At 42.2% G+C, this 19,098-nt stretch overlaps 1 protein-coding gene across 5 annotated transcripts in view; it reads left to right on the forward strand.

Annotated features, from left to right (window-relative positions):
- The first annotated feature begins 8,631 nt into the window (after nt 1-8,631).
- CEP120 (centrosomal protein 120) overlaps nt 8,632-19,098 on the forward strand; it is an 87,098-nt gene continuing 76,631 nt past the window's right edge. Inside the window, exons 1-4 of one of the 5 annotated variants that reach the window (XM_061422934.1) lie at nt 8,632-8,954; nt 9,396-9,477; nt 16,704-16,860; nt 18,400-18,514. In XM_061422934.1, coding sequence (XP_061278918.1) covers nt 9,429-9,477; nt 16,704-16,860; nt 18,400-18,514 — 321 coding nt within the window. In that variant the 5' untranslated portion in view covers nt 8,632-8,954; nt 9,396-9,428. Of the gene's footprint in view, nt 8,955-9,001; nt 9,155-9,395; nt 9,478-16,703; nt 16,861-17,121; nt 17,231-18,399; nt 18,515-19,098 lie in introns of those variants that run through there. The other 4 variants (XM_061422932.1, XM_061422933.1, XM_061422936.1 and 1 more) reach the window with 4 other exon arrangements.

Raw genomic sequence — 19,098 nt, forward strand, 5'->3', positions numbered from 1 at the left:
ACTGCTGGATGGTGGACAAAACTATAAAGAAGAAATATGCAGAAGTCTATTAAAATATTTCTTTTTCCTTATTTTAACTGTCCTTCTAACTCCCTGATGAAGTATTCCTTTTTCCTTCTCAGACCTCTTATGGCACTGTCAGTGAGGACACTAATGAAACACATTAGTTTAATATCTCCTTTTCCTTTTCTTCAATTTTTCTTTTTTTCTCTTTCTAACACATGTAGAATAATTATCCTTTTCAAGGGTAATTCACTCACTCTCATCTCTGACATCCTCGCAAAATCATTTCATTATTGTCATCTTAACCATTGAGACTTTCCCAAAGTACTACAGTAAATGCTTCCCAGGTGGCCCTGTGGTAAAGGATTCGCCCACCAATGCAGGGGACAGAAGAGATGTGGTTTCGATCCTTGGGTTGGGAAGATCCCCTGGAAGGAGGAAATGGCAACCCACTCCAGTGTTCTTGCCTGGAGAATCCCCACAGACAGAGGAGCCTGGTGGGCTATAGTCCATGGGGTTGAAGAGTCTGATATGACTGAGTGGGCATGTGTGCGCGCATGTGCTTGTGCACACACACACACACACACAGTTCAGTTCAATAAATTATTTCTTTTCATATTGTTAAAAGTTCCTGAGACCAAGTGGATTACAAAGTGTTTTTAATGTATTGGAGAATGGCTGTTGCAATCTGATCAGGAAAATTTCAAGACTACATTTCTTGAGCTGTACCAAATTATGTATTCACTTTAGTGCTCTACACTTGGATGAAGTACATCTCCATTACTCTCTATCACTGGTGTAGATATAATTCTATGATTGCTGTAAATTTGGCTTTATTTATTTAACAAGAATCTATTGAGCCTCTATTACAAATTGACTTGACACTCTTCCAAGCACTAGCAATAGGATAATGAACAAAATAGACATGCTTTCTAACCTACTGGGATTTACATTCACTGATATTTGGAAGATTATATATTTCTGGTTAATGTTAGGATAAGTCAATCAATGTTGACATTGCAGGTTTTAGCCACAAACTAAAAAAAAAAAAACACCCACTGATTTTTACCTTGTATTCAACTTTTATCTGGAACATTAGTCATTTGTATGATAAAAAACCAATTCACAATTGTAAAAATTTGCAGAGTACACTAACATTCTGTTATTACATTCAACAGTCCTAAGAGTACCTCTCAGCTAAATGTCCAACCATTTAAATCTAGCATGACTAGAATATCAAAGTCAACCATCCTCAGAACTTCATTTACTACATTGAAATAATAATGATTTCAATATATAATTAGTCTTTAATATTCTCTAACTTCCACTGGAGAAGGGATAGGCTATCCACTCCAGTATTCTTTCCTGGAGAATTCCATGGACAGAGGAGCTGGGTGGGTTATAGTCCATGGGATCACAAAGAGTTGGACACGACTGAGTGACTATCACTTTCACTTTTCAGGGCATTTGAATATCACTGGCTTAACAGAAGCACTAAGACACCCTGACATCTGATTGTTACCAAATTGTTCAAGTAATCCAACCTCAGATTTTCTCAGCTGTTAAAAAGTAGTAAAAACCCCTGGTTTACTCTCCAACCCCTGCTTTACTCTGTTGCTGGAAAGATCAGAAGAGTCAGTAGAATATTATTATTATTAAATAACTGATTTCTTCAACAATCAGTGCTTAGGTCAGTGTAGAAATATGAAATGGTTCCATTTTTCTCCAATTATTGCTTTCAACTATGCAACATTGAGTTTCCTTCTCCCATCCCTTCAAGACAGCTTAGTCAGACCCCACAGCTTTCTGATCATTCAGCTATTAAAATATCAGTTTAGTTCAACTTATTCCAGTTTAAAATTTCACCTTACACATATGTTTGAAATCTCATTGGCTTCCAACCTCCCCATTCCAGTGAAGCTTGCATTTAAGTAATTTAGACTGGGAAAGGAATGGGATCAGCTGTCTTACACCCTCACCTCTCTTTCTTTTGGGACCCCTTCTCCTCCAAAGAATTGGGATCAAAGATGGAGAAAGACTGCAAGTGTCAGATGTCAGTCTTCCCTTACCTGTCGTTCTTTTTCAGTTCAAGATCCATCTATCTCTGAGGCCTTCTGAGTAGCTCCCAGCTAAATGCTGAGTCTCTCCTGGGATATGTATGTGAGTTTTCCAGGGGCGATGTTGGTGGGAGTGATGTGGGGGGCTTTCCAGTGCACTATATTCTCTTCTGGGAGATCAGCCTGACTTGGTCACTTTTGACTCCTGCTCAAACGCTTCTGAGATTCTAGACCCCACAGCCTCTGGCGGTTGCAGTCTCTTCACCTTATGGCCTCTCTTCGTGGACACCAGATAGCCCCATCAAAGTGACCTACCACCATATTCAACTCAACCATGGGAATCTCCCTCTACATTGTTGCCACGACAAAATCTGAATCTGTCTTCCCTTTTTCTATCTCTCTCTCTCATAAACACACACAGTCTCTCTTTCTCCTTCCAACTCAAGTATCCGCAATGAGCTTTGACCAGCAAATCTGTCCAGGTCTCTGAGAAGTTCCTGTGGATTCACCACCTTTTACTTGTCTTGGGATGAGGCGGGCAGGGCTGTGTGTGTGTGGGTATTTCCACTCTCTACAATGGGAAGGATGTCAGGCTTATCACTCATTCCTCCTCAGCCCACCATCTTGAATATAGTGTCAGCTGGGAGCTGGACTGATGGTAGTGGGTAGCAAAGCTATTGTAGTCTCTTACAAAACCTGAGAGAGGGGTGTGGACCTGAGTTGTCCAAGGTGCTCTTCAGAAAGACGGACACATGACACCTCTTTGCCATCCTTTGGTTCATGGGTGTCAACTCCATGGCAACAAGTGAAATCCCCACGCGACATCCTGTTACCTTGTTATGCTCATTACTGCTTGAGAAAAATACTCATTTATGCACATACAAAGTATTACATCGGCAGCAGGAACACACGCAAAAATTCAGGAGGGACAGTACTGTGATTTATGTGGAATCACATGGGATAACAGTCTTGTTGTACCATTTGTGGTATGACAAAGTTTGCTAGGTGCTGGCTGGGGAAGCTGCTTGTGTTATGGGTTAGGGATGCATGTGAGAAGGAGGCTTCTGTTTTCTCTGAATCCAGGCCATGTGTTTAGAAACTTTCTCTTAATTCAAGGATGGGGGGCTGTAATTGGTATGTAATTTGTTGTTGGCTCACTATAACACAGTGAGGTCGAGAACAGTTTTATCCCCTTTAGGTATACTTGTAATAGCACCAAAAAATAGAACTCTTGTGCTGGGAATTTCTTGTAGCACAGAAGACTCTGTGTTACTATTTAGTGGAGTCAGACTTCTATGGGCCAATCACCCAGAAGCCTGGGGAATTTTGCCACCAGACAGCTGAGTAGGCTGGCACAAGCTCCTCCTCCAGTATTGGCTTCAGCGTTTCAAAAGGGAGCTTTTTAGAAGGAAAAAAATATCAGCACACATCAGACATTACATAATAGGTGAAGCAAAGTCCCAAAATGTCACGTACTGTTTCTCGATGTCACAGTGTTCCCGTGGCAGGCCTTTCATCCCAGTGTCTACCATCTGTTCTGTGCTCCAGTGTTAAAGGGACCCCTTAAAGTCAGCTGCCCCTAGTACGTGGGCACTCTACAGATAGCGTAGTCTTTCCCAAGCAAGACAGCAGCATTTTTGTTGGCCTGCAGCCCTTCCCCAGAGTTCCAGAAGTGTCTCCAACTCTTCTGGTCTCTCTGGAGTAGGGGGAAGGTTCCCACCCTTTACGCTTTGCTCCACAGAGAGCCGCTGTGACAACATACCATGACTCAGTGGCTCAAAGCTCATCCCAGCCTAAAGTAACCCCATGAAACTTACTCCACATAGGAGGGAGTTTCAGAAATATTCCCAGCTGGGGCTAGTGGTTAAGAACCCACCTGCCAATGCAGGAGATGCTAGAGATGAGGGTTCCACCCTGGGGTTGGAAAGATCCCCTGGAGGAGGGCATGGTAACCCACTCTAGTATTCTTGCCCGGAGAATCCCCTGGACAAAGGAACCTGGCGGGCTATGGTCCATGGGGTCACAAAATTGGACATGACTGGGGCAACTTAGCAAGCACGTACACAGGCCAGAAATATTGCTTTTCTTTAGACTCTTAACTTCAGTTCGAAGTTCCTTCCAACAGGCAGAAATTCAGTCTCAGTTATCATTGTAGCTCCCCTCACAGAGTGTTGTGCAGAGGTTCTAGGGTGCTAACACTGAGCAAAGACTGGCCTTGGAAGTTTTTGCCCTTGCTGGTCTCTGTTCAGCTGTCTATCAGCCCAACCTCCATGGTTCCTTGAATTCTAGTGAGTTTGCTGATTCTGTGTCAAATTAGGGGCATGAGAACCGGTGGCAAGTGTGATAAATTGGGGACTAAGTTCTCAGTCCCCTCCTGAAGGTTCTGTCATGAAATGGAATTTGGGTTCCTACCACACTCCCCTTCATCTTCTCCTTCCCAGTTGAAGGCAATCTCTTCTCCTTCCCTTACTACCTTCTTTCCTCTGCCCTTCAGGGGCAGCTATGATAACCACTTTAATGAATTTAGAACAGGGGGAGGGAGTAAGTGTGGGAGTGGGAGGGTGGGTGTTGTGTGTGCTCAGTCGCTCAGTCGTGTCCAACTCTTTTAAGACCCCATGAACTGTATCCCACCCCAGGCTCTTCTGTCCATGGAATTTCCCAGGCAAGAATACTGGAGTAGGTTGCCATTTCCTCCTCCAGTGAATCTTCCCAACCCAGGGATCGAACTCACATCTCTTGCATTGGCAGGCAGATTCTTTACCATTGTGCCTAGCATTTAAAAATGGAACGAGTTCACATAAATGTTAGCTGCTTATGGAAATTTGGAAACTCTGGCTTTTATTGCATGAAATACCCAGCAGGGGAAGAGAAGGGCTCTCCTTTCTTCTGCTCAGGCCAAGCCCAGCCCATTGCACTAGTTAACAGCACCTGCCGGACCTGAGGACTATCTGACTGTGGAAGCTTCTGCTGTGATCTTTCACAAAAGCCAAGCAGAAGGGCTAGAACATAAATACAGGCATAAGTGAGGGGGTATAGAAGATCTGGTTATCTTTAAAACACCAGAAGAGGAACAAACTACAAAATAATAGCAGAACAAATTATCCCTCCACATTCATAATAAAAATGGCAATCATATTCAGAGATTGCATCACATCCTAGGCCCTTAAAAGAGGCAATACCATTTAATCCTCACAAAAATCATGTGAGCTGAGGACTACTTAACCCGGGTTTACTGGTGGGAAAACCGAGTTTCAGGGCAAAATGATTTGGCTAAGCCACAAAGCTGCTAGGTTGAGAAACTTGGAATGAAGCCACGTGTGTCTCTCTACTGTGGGGCTATATTGTCTCCTGTCCTATAGACATTAGTGGTCCTTCTTTAAGGGATTAAAGGCAGGGACATTAGTTGCCAAGTTTAATGAGGTCAGACCCTAGATTGGAAGTCATCTTGACACTGAGTACTAGTTACTAAGTCTACTCCCGTTTCCTCTTCTAGAAGGAGGCTATTTCTAAGCACCACTTGAAGATCAGAGTGCCACCAGGCTCTTACTAATAGCAGTTACCAATAGATATGTTAATTTTATTAGTCCTTGACGCTTGCTTTAAATTTTACTAAGTGGGCATGTGTATGTGGGGAGGGGATCAGAAGTGGTAAGGGGCTGATGAAGGGGAACACAATTTATGATGCCTCCTGTGGTGGCCACAAAAGTGTTGAAAAGATAAAAAAAAATATATAGAGAGATATACTACCAGGAAAGTGGTTTGCCAAAATGTTAAGTAGCTACAGAAATGGAAAGGCTTGAAATGAGTCAAAATGCGTTGTTTCTGGGAAATCCCTAGAAATAGAAAGCTGCCTAACATAAACTTTTAGGTTGACAAACATGATTTTAGAATCAAGCATTTAATCACACTGGTTAGTTTGAATTTGCATGTTTAGAGTGTAATGAATCTCACAGTATGTAATGGACACAAATTTTACATTTTATTAGCATTTACTGATGTATTTTGAAACAGTAATTGATACTTTATAAACTTATAACAAGTTTTTTTCTCATGAATTTAAGTTGAAATATGATTTATGCAAGAACTGAAGTTGTTACTGCTAAATATCACATATGAGAGGAAATTAGATTGTAGAATAACAGATAAGGAGGAGGCTCTAGATGCTGATAGAATTATAATTCCATTTCTAGGTGGGATAAATGGGAAATTTTATGTCATTAGTTTTGTAGTTATAAAAAACAAACAAACAAAAACCAAATCATGCCAACTAAGTTGATGACTTTTCAGTAGCTATGAGGAGGTGATTTTAGAAGTAATAGTGTCATTTGGGGTAAAAATTTAGAGAAAGAGAATTTTGTGAAAATTTTACTATGTGAAAAAGTTTCTTAGTTAATTTCAATGATTTGTCAGATTTTTTTTCTGACCTGAGATTATTCTTTGGCATTCAGTGATGGTTTACAGTCCAGGTTTTCAGCCCTGGTAGATATACTAAAGCAAAACAATGAGGTATATTGATGGCAGTTCCTGGTTCTTTTGCAGTTATTAGGTAAGGTCTGAGATCGTTCATATAAAAAGGTAATAACTGAATGGCATTTACTACATTTAAGTTTGAACTAAGGAACCATTTGTGCTACCCTTGTACAGCTGAAACAGAGGCTAAAAGAAGTAAAATGACTTGTTTAAGGTCACCGGCATGCAAATGGCAGAGGCAGGTACCCAAACTCTTATCTCCTGGGTATTCTTTCCATTGGAGACCCTTAGTTTCAGTGCTTTGACTTCCCTTTTCCTAGAGTTTAATGCTAAGTAGTGTTTTACACTCTGATCACCTTGTATTTTGCTTGTTGTTGTTGATCTGTTTTGCTAATATTCTTTGAGTACTGTCAGTATGGACATATTTGTTAGACTGCTCAACAGAGGATATGTTAAATAACAACACTGGCATCATATCAAAAAATTTAGATTGTGGTAAAATCTGTAAAATTATGTGACCAGTTTCTTCAACAAAGAGTTTCAAGGGAAAAAAAAAAAATAAGTGGACATGAGTACCTACAGATTAAAAAAGGCAAGAGACAGATGAACCAAATACATTGTGTTTTGGGTCCTAATTTGAACAGACCAGCTGAAAAAAGTTATTAGACAACCAGGGAATTTGAACAGTGTATATTTAATTGTATTAGTGAATTATTGTTAAATTTAAGGTGTAACAGTACAATTGTGGTTAAGTATCTAATATTTTGTTGTTGTTGAGTTGCTCAGTCGTGTCTGACTCTTTGCGACCCCATGGACTGCAGTATACCAGGTTTCTCTGTCTTTCACCATCTCCCAGAGCTTGCTCAAACTCATGTCCATTAAGTCATTGATAGCATCCAACCATCTTGTCATCTTTAGTCCCCTTCTCCTCCTGCTTTCAATCTTTCCCATCATCAGGGTCTTTTCCAATGAGTTTTCTCTTCACATCAGGTGGCCAGAGTATTGGAGCTTCAGCATCAGTCCTTCAAATGAAATCTAATATTTAAGATATTTAAAAAACTTTATCTTTTAGAGGTACTTAGTGAAAGAGAGGAATGATATGACATTAGGAAAGTGAAGTGAAAGTGAAACTCCCCTCTGACTCTGTGCGACCCGGTGGACTATACAGTCCATGGAATTCTCCAGGCCAGAATACTGGAGTGGGTAGCCTTTCTCTTCTCCAGGGCATCTTCCCGACCCAGAGATCCAACCCCAGTCTCTCACTTTGCAGGTAGATTCTTTACCAGCTGAGCCACAGGGTAAGCCCAAGAACACTAAAGTGGGTAGCCTATTCCTTCTCCAGGGGATCTTCCCGACCCAGGAATTGAACTGGAGTCTCCTGCATTACAGGTGGATTCTTTACCAACTGAGTTATCAGGCATTTCCTTCAAATACCTGTTCCTCTGCAACGGATGAGGATGACTGGTCTTCAGTTATCAGTCAGATATTATTAGTCAGATAATTTCCCAAGCTGCGTTCTGGGTACCTGGGGGTTCTTATATGATTCGATCCACTTTTGAGTCTGACATTTTCTGCAGAAGAATGTATTGAACCCAAAGTAGATCATTACTTTGGTATTATTTTGCATAATGCCTTATTTCAGGGAGGCCTCTAAAGGGGCCTGAAAATGTTTTAGAAGTAGTCTAGTCCGGTCTCCACATCCTCCTTTTCTTTGGGGCACAAAGCGGAGATGGGGTGGTGGGGCGGAGTGAAGGAGTAGAAATTGTTCTCTCTTCCTCCTCCTCCCACCGATCCATCCCAAGAACTAGGTGCTTTCCAAAAGACTTCTAATCTTTCCTAAAATAAAGCCTGAAGTGTGTGGGGGAGAAGGCATGGAAAGGGGGAAATGTCATCTAAAATGAAGCTTTTAGATGCTTTTTAATTTCTGGTTTTGATTTCGCTAATTACTTTGTCGTTAGGGGGTAGAAGAACCTATACCTTTAATTTTCCTGCCCACGTGACAATGTTTTTGTTTTAGGGTAGTTTTTACTGTACAGGAAATTCTCAGCGAGCTTACGTCACTGCCAGCAGTTACAGCAGTTACCGTAATGACACTACTTTAGTTTACAAAGCGTGAAACCTGAGCTGCCGCCAGGACAATTTTAGTTGATTTTAGAGTTCAGACTTAAATCATTATTTTTCCAGGATTTAACTTTTAAGCAGTATTGACACTGGTGGCCTGAACAGAGCTAGGTTTTTTGGTTTTCTAAATCTATATTGATGTATTTCCCAGGTTTTGTCTAGGACGAAAAGCAGAGAATACAATACATTCACGTTCCATACTGGGGAAGTTCGGGAAGGGGTTACTGCAGTAGTGCGCCTGCGCAGTTGGTCTCCTCCAAGTCGCCCGCTTTCTCCGGTCCGGCTAGCAGGGGGCGCTGTGAGGTAACGGCTAGTCTTTTCTTCAGGGCTCTGGAACGTAGCGTAAAAGCGTAGGAGGTGAGGAGGGCTGAGGGGCGTTCTATCCTCGACAGCCCTGATCTCTATCACCCTTTGTCCTCCAGCCTTCCCGGGGCTCTAGGCCTGCGGGCCTGGTTGCTAGGCGGAAGCGGGGAACTGCGGCGGCCGCGGCGGCAGCAGTCCGGGTGTGTGAAAGGTTTTACCCAGGCGGCAAAAGGTCCTCTGGCGGCGGGCTCCTGTCTGCCTGCAGACAGGCCGGGCCGGGTGGACTGGCGGCCCCGGGCCGGGGAGCCTGGCGCGCTGCAGGCCGACCGCCGAGCGGGATCCTGGTGTCCGGGGCTGTGGGAGGGCGGCGGGAGCTTCGCCGGGAGTTCGGGCAGGGGTCGCCGGCTGCCCACCACTCACCCGGGCCCCTCTTCCTCCCAGCAGACCCCCGCCTACCGGCCGCCGACCGCGACCATGGTGTCCAAGTCCGACCAACTGCTCATCGTCGTGTCCATCCTAGAAGGTGAGCTACCGGGGACTTGGCGTTTGCAGCTGCTGCTGCTTAAATGTTAACGGAGTAGTGTGGGACCGAGGCTTTGTTAACCTGAAGAACCCTGTCATCGTCGCTGGTGCGGTCCCCAGAGACTTGTTTGAAGTTGTATGCCGTAAGGTCTGTTGGGCAGATGATTTAAAAGTCCCCCGAGGGAGTGGGAGTATGAGAGCTATTAAAGTGAAAGTGAAGTCGCTCAGTCGTGTCCGACTCATAGCGACCCCATGGACTGCAGCCTACCAGGCTCTTCCGTCCATGGGATTTTCCAGGCAAGAGTACTGGAGTGGGTGCCATTGCTATTAAGGGAGGTGATACTTATCGTGATTAGCCGTAGACCCAGTGAATGTTGGAGAAAGTTTCCATCAGAAGCAGCATATCGATGCTGCTTATAATAGCTGAAAAGCACCTGGAAAGCACGTTCTGTTCAGTGACCTCCTGGTATCAGTGTTGAGAACTTTGCTTTGACTCAAATACATATTTCTTGCATTTTTCAGAAGTGTTTATGTGTTCTTGCATTTTCAGATGTCTTTGTGGGGGGCCCTTCCATATATAGCACTCTACCGGGTGCTTAGAGGACTGCAGTTGTCAAGAGGGTCTGTTGCACATGCCCAGAAGTTGGGTTTGTTTGGAGACTCGCTGAGTGTCAGGCACTGTGCTGGGAATAAAAACACAACAGACCTGGTTCCAAAAGCTACTGGTGTAGCCTGAACAATAAATACTTATCAAGGTGTGGAAGAAAGAATGACCACCTCTGTCTGGGAAGCTGGGAACGTTTTTCCCAAAGGAGATGACTTTTTTTTTTTTTTTTGGTCATAAAGAATGATTAAAAATTTGTCAGGGGGAGAAAAAAGAAAGGAAGGGCATTCCAGGCAAAGGGAAGAGCCAGTGGTGTTTAAGGGATAGTAAAGCTAGACATGTTCTTTGATTGCTTGGATTCAGTGTGGTTGGAGAACAGGGAAGTGGAGGATATAGAAGTTGATGGCTAAATTGAGGTTAGGTTTTGAATAATATGACAAAAAGGAGTCATCTTGAATGGTGAGAGGAATGGCTGGGGACCCCTGCCCTTCAGGGGAGATACTTCACGGAGGCCTGGCACTCTTTGGGAGGTGAGAGGAAAGAAAACATTTGAAGGAGAAGATGGGCCGGAATCCATAGTGTTGGGGAAGATTTAACTGTTAGGTTACTGACTGTTTAAAGACATAGGACTAAAATCCCCTTGTAATTTGGTGAACAAAAAGCTTTTGGACTGTGGCCCATGCTATGAGGTAATAGAAATGTAAGGCACTCTCTTTCCCTTCAAGGTTGTAGGTTCTGTCTCCTTAGGGAGGTCAAATTAATGTGCAGGACATAATATGTTGGGATGTAATGTAAATAAATTAAAAATAAATGATACAGTCTGTAAACACAGGTTTGGGAGGTGGATTAGGTTGATGGCCGAAGTGCCTTGGTTGGTAGGTAATCAAGGATAGAAGAGTCCTTCTAGGTGATTAGACAACTCAGACCACTGTGGGATTGAGTGTGGTGGTTTCCAGAGAGCCTGGAATTGGGAAGGTCAGTTAGGTGTTGCTATAAACATATGCAGACCTCCAAGCCGTTCCTCCTTTTGTGTTTGTATTTCTATTCATTGTAACCACACTGTTGCTTCAAGCCAAGACGCTGGGAGTCAACGTCTTCCTGGGTTCCCTCTCCATCCCCAACATCCAGATGGTCACCAAGTGTTGATTTTATTTTAAAAATAATAGTAGGTACTTTATATAACTTTTTAAAAAATGTAAACTTTTAAATGAACGAGTTTCCATTATGGGTGCCTTGCTGTGGGGCTGTCATGATCCCCCTAATCTACTGTAGTAATCTCAGTGGTCTGTTTCATAAATGTTTTCAGAAAACACTGTCCGCCTTACTGTCAGGGGTAACTTCTGAAATGCCAATCTAATTTTCTTAAAGTCCTTTGATGTGCTGAGGGATAAGGTCCTGCTTAGAGTGGCATACATGGCCCTTTAGGGTAGACTTGTGACCTCCCTTTTCAGCCTTCTCTCTCCTGCTGTGTGTATTCATATGTTCCCGGTCCTTCAACTATTTGAACTGCTTGCAATTTCTTGGCTATGCTTCTAGAAGTGCTCTTTATTCAAAAGAACATCACTGGGCCTCTACCATGAGCAGACTTTGGGCTAAGTACTAGATTCCACGGATGAGAATGATAAGGGTTTCTGTTTTCAAGATCTTCTTTGTCTTTGGGACGAGGCAGGCACCTGTTGGTCCCATACTTATCCTCTGTTTTCAAGCTAATTGGAAGTTGTAGTTAGGATAGTCTGAAAATATAGGGGTGTTTTTGGACACATATGAAATTCATTTGTGAAGCTTAGTGATCGATTAGAGCAGCCAACAATGATGTCCTGTGAGAGGCCCCTGAGTTCTAATTGGGAGAGCCATGCCCAGTGCGGCAAGACTCTTCATAGGGAGTTTCAGATGAAAACTTTTGGTTGACACTACAGGTTTGCAATCAAGGTCTTTATGACCAGCCTAATTCCTTTTAAGCAGCTTGAACCAGGGTAAGTGGCAGGAGGGATGTACTCATTTAACTGTGGTTAAACGCCCCTCACGGAAACCCCCTCACCAGACCTGCAGACATGCTGGCTGTAAGATGCTTAGTGCTTATTTCTTTTTTAGTGTTGTTTTTTTTTTGCACTGTGTTAAGTCTGTTTCCACTAGACCCTCAACTCTTCAAGAACACATACTCTGTTTTCTTCCTTTTGCATCCCATTTTCTGGCATAAACCTAACCCTGAATATGTCTTCAGCAAACTGAAGGAATGAAGTCAGGCAGTACAGATGAACAGTAATGTGTATATTTTAATATTTCCTGATAGTGTATAGCATTGCCATTGAAAATAACATGAATGAATGAATGTGTTTATTTTCCTTTGGCTAATTTGTAAAGTATCCTTTACTCTGTTAGTTCAGTTCAGTCGCTCAGTTGTGTCCAACTCTTTGCGACCCCATGGACTGCAGCATGCCAGCCCTCCCTGTCCATTGCCAACTCCCAGAGTTGACTCAAACTCATGTTCATTGAGTCATGGATGGATGCCATCCAACCATCTCATCCTCTCTTGTCCCCTTCTCCTTCCGCCTTCAATCTTTCCTAGCATCAGGGTCTTTCAAATGAGTCAGTTCTTCGTATCACATGGACCAAGTACTGGAGTTTCAGCTTCAGCATCAGTCCTTCCAATGAACATTAAGGACTGATCTCCTTTGGGATGGACTGATGGGTCTCCTTGCAGTCCAACACCTTGTGGCTCTCCAGCACCACGGCTCAAAAGCATCAGTTCTTCAGCGCTCAGCTTTCCGTGTAGTCCCACTCTCACATCCATACATGACCACTGGAAGAACCACAGCCTTGACTAGACGGACCTTTGTTGGCAAAGTAAGGTCTCTGCTTTTGAATTTACTGTCTAGGTTGGTCATAACTTTTCTTCCAAGGAGTAAGCATCTTTTAATTTCATGGCTGCAGTCAGTCACCATCTGCAGTGATTTTGGAGCCCCCCAAAATAAAGTCTGACACTGTTTCCACTGTTTCCCCATCTATTTCCCATGAAGTGATGGGACCAGATGCCATGATCTTAGTTTTCTGAATGTTGAATTTTAAGCCAACTTTTTCACTTTCCTTTCACTTTCATCAAGAGGCTCTTTAGTTCTTCTTCGCTTTCTGCCATAAGGGTGGTGTCATCTGCATATCTGAGATAATTAATATTTCTCCCAGCAATCTTGATTCCAGCTTGTGCTTCTTCCAGCCCAGTGTTTCTCATGATGTACTGTGCATAAAAGTTAAATAAGCAGGGTGACAATATGCAGCCTTGACGTACTCCTTTTCCTATTTGGAACCAGTCTGTTGTTCCATGTCCAGTTCTAACTGTTGCTTCTTGACCTGCTTACAAATTTCTCAGGAGGCAGGTCAGGTGGTCTAGTATTCCCATCTCTTTCAGAATTTTCTACTTTTTTTGTGATCCACACAATCAAAGGCTTCGGCATAGTCAATAAAGCTGAAGTAGATGTTTTTCTGGAACACTCTTGCTTTTCTGATGATCCGATGGATGTTGGCAATTTGATCTCTGGTTCTTCTGCCTTTTCTAAATCCAGCTTGAACATCTGGAAGTTCATGGCTCACGTACTGTTGAAGCCTGGCTTGGAGAATTTTGAGCATTACTTTACTAGTGTGTGAGTCGAGTGTAATTGTGCTGTAGTTTGAGCATTCATTGGCATTGCCTTTCTTTGGGATTGGAATGAAAGGTGACCTTTTCCAGTCCTGTAGCCACTGCTGAGTTTTTCAAATTTGCTGGCATATTGAGTGCAGTACTTTCCCAAATTCATCTTTTAGAATTTGAAATAGCTCAACTGGAATTCCATCATCTCCACTAGCTTTGTTCATAGTGATGCTTCCTAAGGCCCACTTGACTTCACATTCCAGGATGTCTGGCTCTAGGTGAGTGATCACACCATCGTGATTATCTGGGTCGTGAAGATCTTTTTTGTATAGTTCTGTGTATTCTTGCCACTTCTTCTTAATATCTTCTGCTTCTGTTAGGTCCTACCATCTCCAGTTTTCTTGAAGAGATCTCTAGACTTTCCCATTCTATTGTTTTCCTCTATTTCTTTGCACTGATAGCTGAGGAAGGCTTTCTTATCTGTTCTTGCTATTCTTTGGAACTCTGCATTCATATGGGTATCTTTCCTTTTCTCCTTTGCCTTTCGCTTCTCTTCTATTCACAGCTATTTGTTAGGCCTCGTCAGACAACCATTTTGCCTTTTTCCATTTCTTTTCCTTGGGGATGGTCTTGATCCCTGCCTTCTGTATAATGCCATGAACCTCCATCCATAGTTCTTCAGGCACTCTGTCAGATCTAAAACCTTGAATCTATTTGTCACTTCCACTGTATAATTGTAAGGGATTTGGTCATAATTAGGTCATACCTGAATGGTCTAGTGGTTTTCCCTACTTTCTTCAATTTAAGTCTGAATTTGGCAATAAGGAGTTCATGGTCTGTGCCACAGTCTTGTTTTTGCTGACTGTATGGAACTTCTCCATCTTTGGCTGTAGAGAATTTAATCAATCTGATTTTGGTATTGAACATCTGGTAATGTCCACGTGTAGAGCCTTCCCTTGTGTTGTTGGAAGAGGGTGTTTGCTATGACCAGTGTGTTCTCTTGGCAAAACTCTGTTAGTCTTTGCCCTGCTTCATTCTGTACTCCAAGGCCAAATTTGCCTGTTACTCCAGATATTTCTTGACTTCCTACTTTTGCATTCCAGTCCCCTATAATGAAAAAGACATCTTTTTTGGGTGTTAGTTGTAGAAGGTCTTGTAGGTCTTCATAGAACTGTTCAGCTTCTTTAGCATTACTGGTCAGGGCATAGACTTGGATTACTGTGATATTGAATGGTTTGCTTTGGAAATGAACAGAGATCATTCTGTCATTTTTGAGATTGTATCCAAGTACTGCATTTCAGACTCTTTCTGACAATGATGGTTACTCCATTTCTTCTAAGGGATTCTTGCCCACAGTAATAGATGTAATTGTCTTCTGAGTTAAATTGTCGTCTGAGTTAAATTCACCCATTCCAGTCCATTTTAATTCTCTTGATTCCTAAAATGTGGATGTTCACTCTTGCCATCTCCTGTTTGACCACCTCCAGTTTGCCTTGATTCATGGACCTAACATTCCAGGTTCCTATGCATTATTGCTCTTTACAGCATCGGACTTTACTTCCATCACCAATCACATCCACAACTGGGTGTTGTTTGTGCTTTGGCTCTGTCTCTTCATTCTTTCTGGAGTTATTTCTCCACTGATCTCCAGTAGCATATTGGGCACCTACTGACCTGGGTAGTTCATCTTTCGGCGTCCTATCTTTTTGCCTTTTCATACTCTTCATGGGGTTCTCAAGGCAAGAATACTGAAATGGTTTACCATTCCCTTCTCCAGTGGACCATGCTTTGTCAGAACTCTCCACCATGACCTGTTTGTCTTGGGTGGCCCTACACAGCATGGCGCTCATGGTTTCACTGAGTTAGACAAGGCTGTGGTCCATGTGGTCACATTGATCCTGTTACTGTGTTAACAGGAAAATTAAGATTCAGGTAAATTTGTTTTTGCTAATTTGATTATTTCTTAACTCTCCAGATAACCTGTTCTATATTAAATACTGGTATTAGTTGTTGTTCAGTTGCTCTGTCCTGTCTGACTCTTTGCGACCCCATGGAGTCAGCATGACAAGCTTCCGTGTCCTTCACTATCTCTCAGAATTTGCTCAAACTCATTACCATTGAGTCAGTGATGCCATCCAACCATCTTGTCCTCTGTTGCCCCCTATGCCTCCTGTCCTCAATCTTTGCCAGCATCAGGGAGTCACCTCTTCGTTTCAGGTGGCAAAGGTATTGGAGCTTCAGCTTCAGCATCAATCCTTCTAATGAATATTTAGGGTTGATTTCCTCTAGGATTGACTGCTTTGATCTCATTGCTATCCAAGGGACTCTCAAGAGTCTTCTCCAGCACCACAGTTTGAAAGCATCAGTTCTTCAGTGCTCAGACTTCTTTATGGTCCAGCTCTCACATCCATACTTGACTACTGGAAAAACCATAGCTTTGACTAGATGGACCTTTGTTGGCAAAGTGATGTTTCTGCTTTTTAATATGCTGTCTAGGTTGGTCATCGGTTTTCTTCCAAGGAATAAGCATCTTTTAATTTTGTGGCTGCAGTCACTGTCTGCAGTGATTTTAGTAATATCTAAAATTGGTATAATTACATTTTTAACACTTTAATTCTGAATGTTATTGAGATCATTGCTGCTCAAAGTGTGAACCAAGAACAACACCGTTGACATCTCCTGGGATCTTGTTAGAAATGCAGAATCCTGGGCCCATCCCAGACCAGTTGAACCAGAATCTACATTTTACAGGACCTTGGCTGATTCATTGCACATTAGTGTTAGAGAAGCACTAATTTATTAATTACAGCTTCCAATTTGACTAATGTTTTTATGAATCATGAATTTGAGTATATATGTGAGTATGTGCTAGTGAGTTAGTTTATGGAATACATGATAAGTTAACCACTGTTAACATGTCAGTTTTTAAAACTTACATGCCAAGGGACCGTATTTGATTTTTGTACACTTCCAGTTAACCTGTACAGTCTTCTTTTTCTAGGTCGCCATTTCCCCAAACGTCCAAAACATATGCTTATAGTAGAAGCAAAGTTTGATGGAGAGCAGTTGGCTACTGATCCTGTGGACCATACAGACCAGCCGGAATTTGCTACTGAGTTAGCCTGGGAAATTGACAGGAAAGCACTTCATCAGCACAGGTGATTGTTATTTTCAATCTGTTCAGCTGTTGTTTCAATTTGTGATGTGTGTGTGTGCACGCACATGTGTGCATGCTTGAAGGTACTGTGCTGTGCTTAGTTGCTCAGTCATGTCCAACTCTTTGTGGTCTATGGACCACCAGGCTCCTCTGCCATGGGGATTCTCCAGGCAAGAATACTGGAGTGGGTTGCCATGCCCTCTAGGGGATCTTCCCAACCCAGGGATTGAACTGGGGTTTCCTGCATTGCAGGTGGATTCTTTACCATCTGAGCCACCAGGGAAGCCCAAGAATACTGGAGTGGGTAGCCTATCCCTTCTCCAAGGGAACTTCCTGACCCAGGAATGGAACTGGGGTCTCGTGCATTGCAGGTGGGTTCTTTACCAGCAGAGCTACTGTATATGTGTGTGTGTGTGTGTGTGTATATATCTAGGTAGGCTTCCCTGGTAGCTCAGGTGGTAAAGAATCCGCCTGCAGTGCAGGAAACCTGGGTTTGATTGGGAAGATCCCCTGGATTAGTCCATGAGTTTCTTTGAAATGGTATTAAATTCCTAGAGGAGACTAAAATTTTGCATTTAATCTTAGTGACTTCTGGAATATCTGCTCAGACAATGTCTTCATATTGAGATACTAGTGCCTGCATTGGTGTTTGTGTATATGATTGTGTTGTTATAAAGTGGCACCACTCTGTATTTAGTAGACTGAGAAAATAACACAGATAAATACATAAATGATGACTTTTGTGCCCAGTCATTCCATTAGATAATGGCAGTGATGGCAAAATCCAGTCAGCTTACTATGTATGTAGGGGTTCCAGACTCAAAAGAAGCCATGTTGCATAAGTCAAGCTCATGCTTACATGACCTTATCATGTATTACACTGAATTGTTTTTAACTTAATTTTAATGATCTACAATGTTATGACATTTAATTCTTAAGTTTCTTTCATTTTTTTTTTAGCAACAAAAAGAGTTATAAGCATATAAATAGGGACTTCCCTTCCAGTGCAGGGGTGCAGGTTTCATCCCTAGTCTGGGAGCTAAGATCCATGCCTCAGGGCCATAAAACTAAAACGTTAAACAGAAGCAATATTGTAACAGATTCAATAAAGATTTCTTTCATCTACATAAAAAAAACCTAAAAAAAAGGCATATATATGTGTTTTTGAAGCTTTATGTAAGTCTAAGAAAAACAATTTAAAATCAGTCTTGAGGATTAACGGTAATTTTTGACTTTGAAAACATTCTGTGTGTCACAGAAGCTTGAGAAACATTGACCTAGATGTTAGCTTCTTGGATGAGAGAGACTTAAATTTTTTTTTTTTACATGTTTTGTGTATAGTTGGTATATAGATAAGTAGACATAATTAATAGTTCATGGAAGTTGAAGAGTTTTTTAGAAAGCACAGAACAGGTATAGGTTATCCAACAAAATAATAGTTGTCTTGAATAGTAGTAGTAAGTAGGTTTTTCAAAGCAAATAGAAAGTTCAGTATTAAGCAAAAGTGATTTTATTTATCACATGAATTGTTATGTTACAGGCTACAGCGTACTCCTATCAAACTGCAGTGTTTTGCCTTGGATCCTTCAACTTCAGCCAGAGAAACTATTGGTTACGTTGTTCTAGACTTAAGAACTGCTCAAGAAACAAAGCAGGTACTGAGCTTTTGATGTTTTGTTATGGACTCTGCCAAACAGTTGGTTATTTTCAGTAGATAAGACATTGATGGAAAGGACATGGACTGTTAGACCTAATAGATCATGGGCTCGTACCATGGTATATGGTATGGTAGTTCTTAGTTCTTAAGCTGAATTTGGTTTAGAAAATCCTGACCTTTTGATCCTTCCTTTGACCTAGACGTATCTCTCAAAGAAACTTCTGAGTTCACATCTGTGTTCAAGTTGCTATTACCTTTACGTTTAATGTGTTCAGCTCCTGCACTTCACCTTCAAAGTGCTCCTCTTTTAGAGTTCCTTGCTTCAGTGATGGTCACTGCTCTCCTTCCAGACGTCTTCCTTGACACGTCCCTTTCCTGGCCTCCAGAGCCAACCCTTTCCAGTTGGTTTTCCCTCCTGATCCATCTAATATCCTGCATTTCATGCTGCCATCTCAAACTTAAGGCACTTACCGAGGCTGTCATGTTGTTCAGTCACTAAGTCATGTCCAACTCTTTGTGACCCCCATGGACTACATCACACCAGGCTTCCCTGTCCTTCATTATTTCCCAATTTTGCTCAGA

Source organism: Bos javanicus, chromosome 7 (genome assembly GCF_032452875.1).
Source record: "Bos javanicus breed banteng chromosome 7, ARS-OSU_banteng_1.0, whole genome shotgun sequence".
Taxonomy (NCBI): Eukaryota; Metazoa; Chordata; class Mammalia; order Artiodactyla; family Bovidae; genus Bos; species Bos javanicus.